The 1,428-nt window shown below is 77.9% G+C and overlaps 1 protein-coding gene across 1 annotated transcript in view; it reads right to left on the minus strand.

Moving 5' to 3' along the window:
• The window catches only part of MNEG_13394 (putative DNA repair protein UVH3), a gene marked incomplete at both ends in the record, with an annotated part of 5,489 nt that overhangs the window by 3,761 nt on the left and 300 nt on the right, over positions 1-1,428 (minus strand). The window contains one exon of the mRNA XM_014038133.1: positions 33-1,383. Coding sequence (XP_013893587.1) covers positions 33-1,383 — 1,351 coding nt within the window. The remainder of the gene's footprint in view (positions 1-32; positions 1,384-1,428) is intronic.

A 1,428-nucleotide genomic window follows, 5' to 3' on the forward strand; every position in this document is an offset into this window, starting at 1 on the left:
CCCGCCGGCTCCCAGCCGCTGCCCGCGCCGACATCCTCCCACTCCTCCTCGTCCTCCTCCCCCTCCGCCGCCAGCTCTGCAGCTGCAGTTGCTCCGCCGATCGCGCCTCCACCGCCGGAGTCGTGGCCGTTGGCGCCGCCCGCGCTCTCCAGGCTGAGAGCGATCGCGCGCATCAGGTCCGCATCCTCCGCCTCGTCCCCCTCGTCCGCCGCCCCGCGCCCGCCCGCCGCCGCGCCCCCGCGGCCCGAACGCGCCCCGCCCTGCTTCACAGGCGACCGCCCGGCGACGAGCGCCGCGGCCGGCGCCGCGCCGCGCGCGACGGCGGCGGCGGGCGCGCCGGCTTGCTCCGCGGCCGCCCAGTCGCCGAGCTTGCGGCCCATCCTGAAGCCGTGAGAAGTGGACCAGAACCTGTGGCGCTGCATCATCCGCTGCCTCCACTGCGGCAGCTGCCCCTCGACGCCCGCGCCGCCGCTGCCGGCGCCGCCGGCGCCGGAAGCGCCGCCGGGCGCGACCTCCTCCCACTCCTCCTCCTCGTCCTTGCCACCCGGCCCCGCGGCCGCCGCCTGCTCGATGCTTCGAAGTTTCGTCTCTAAAACACCGCCACCGCCGCCGCCGCCGCCGACGTTCATGGCTGCTGGGACCTGGCGCCCGCCGAGGGGCGCGCCAGCCCCTCGTTGCCGGCCCTCGTCGCCGCTGACGTCGCTGCCGTCGCCGCTGCCAAACAAGGCTGCGTCCTCGGGGTCAATCTCCATCGCCTCACCATCCGACGATGATGCCGCGCCCATCGGCAGCACGACCTCAATCCGTACCGCCTCGCCGCCGCTGCCGCCCCCACCGCCCGGGCCGTCGCTGCTGCGGCGGCGCGCGGCGCCCGGCGGCGTGTCTGCAAAGCCATCGGCATCGGCGGGCGCGGGGCCGTCGATCACCTCCTCTTTCACGACCACCGCGGCGTGCGTCGGCGCCGGAAGCTGCTGCGTGGCGGGCCCAAGCCACCCCGCGGGCGCCGGAAACAGGCCGCCGACGCCGCCACCGCGAACCCCGTCCTTCTCCTCGGATCCCTCCCTCTCGCGGCCGCCGTCGGCGCCGTCGCCGGCGTGCCCGCCGCCCCCTGCCTCCCCGCCGTCTGCGAGCGCGAGGAGGTCAGCCTCTTTCCGCCTCAGCTGCTCGTGCTCGCGGAACACCGACTGGAAGGCGGCCAGCCGCACCTGGCCTATTACGGCCGGCAGGCGCGCCGCGGGGCCCCCGACGCGCCGCTCGCTGAGGGCTCCGCTCGCCTCCAGCTCCGCCAGCTGGCTCGACCCCGCCTTGCGGCGCCGGCGGCCCCCGCCGCCGCCGCCGCCGTCGCGGTCGGCGGCATCGACCAGGAAGCTGGCGCCGGCGCCGCTGAAGCCGCCACGGCCGGCGAAGCCGCGGCCGCGCCCGCGGGCG

This window comes from Monoraphidium neglectum (genome assembly GCF_000611645.1).
Source record: "Monoraphidium neglectum strain SAG 48.87 unplaced genomic scaffold scaffold03799, whole genome shotgun sequence".
Taxonomy (NCBI): Eukaryota; Viridiplantae; Chlorophyta; class Chlorophyceae; order Sphaeropleales; family Selenastraceae; genus Monoraphidium; species Monoraphidium neglectum.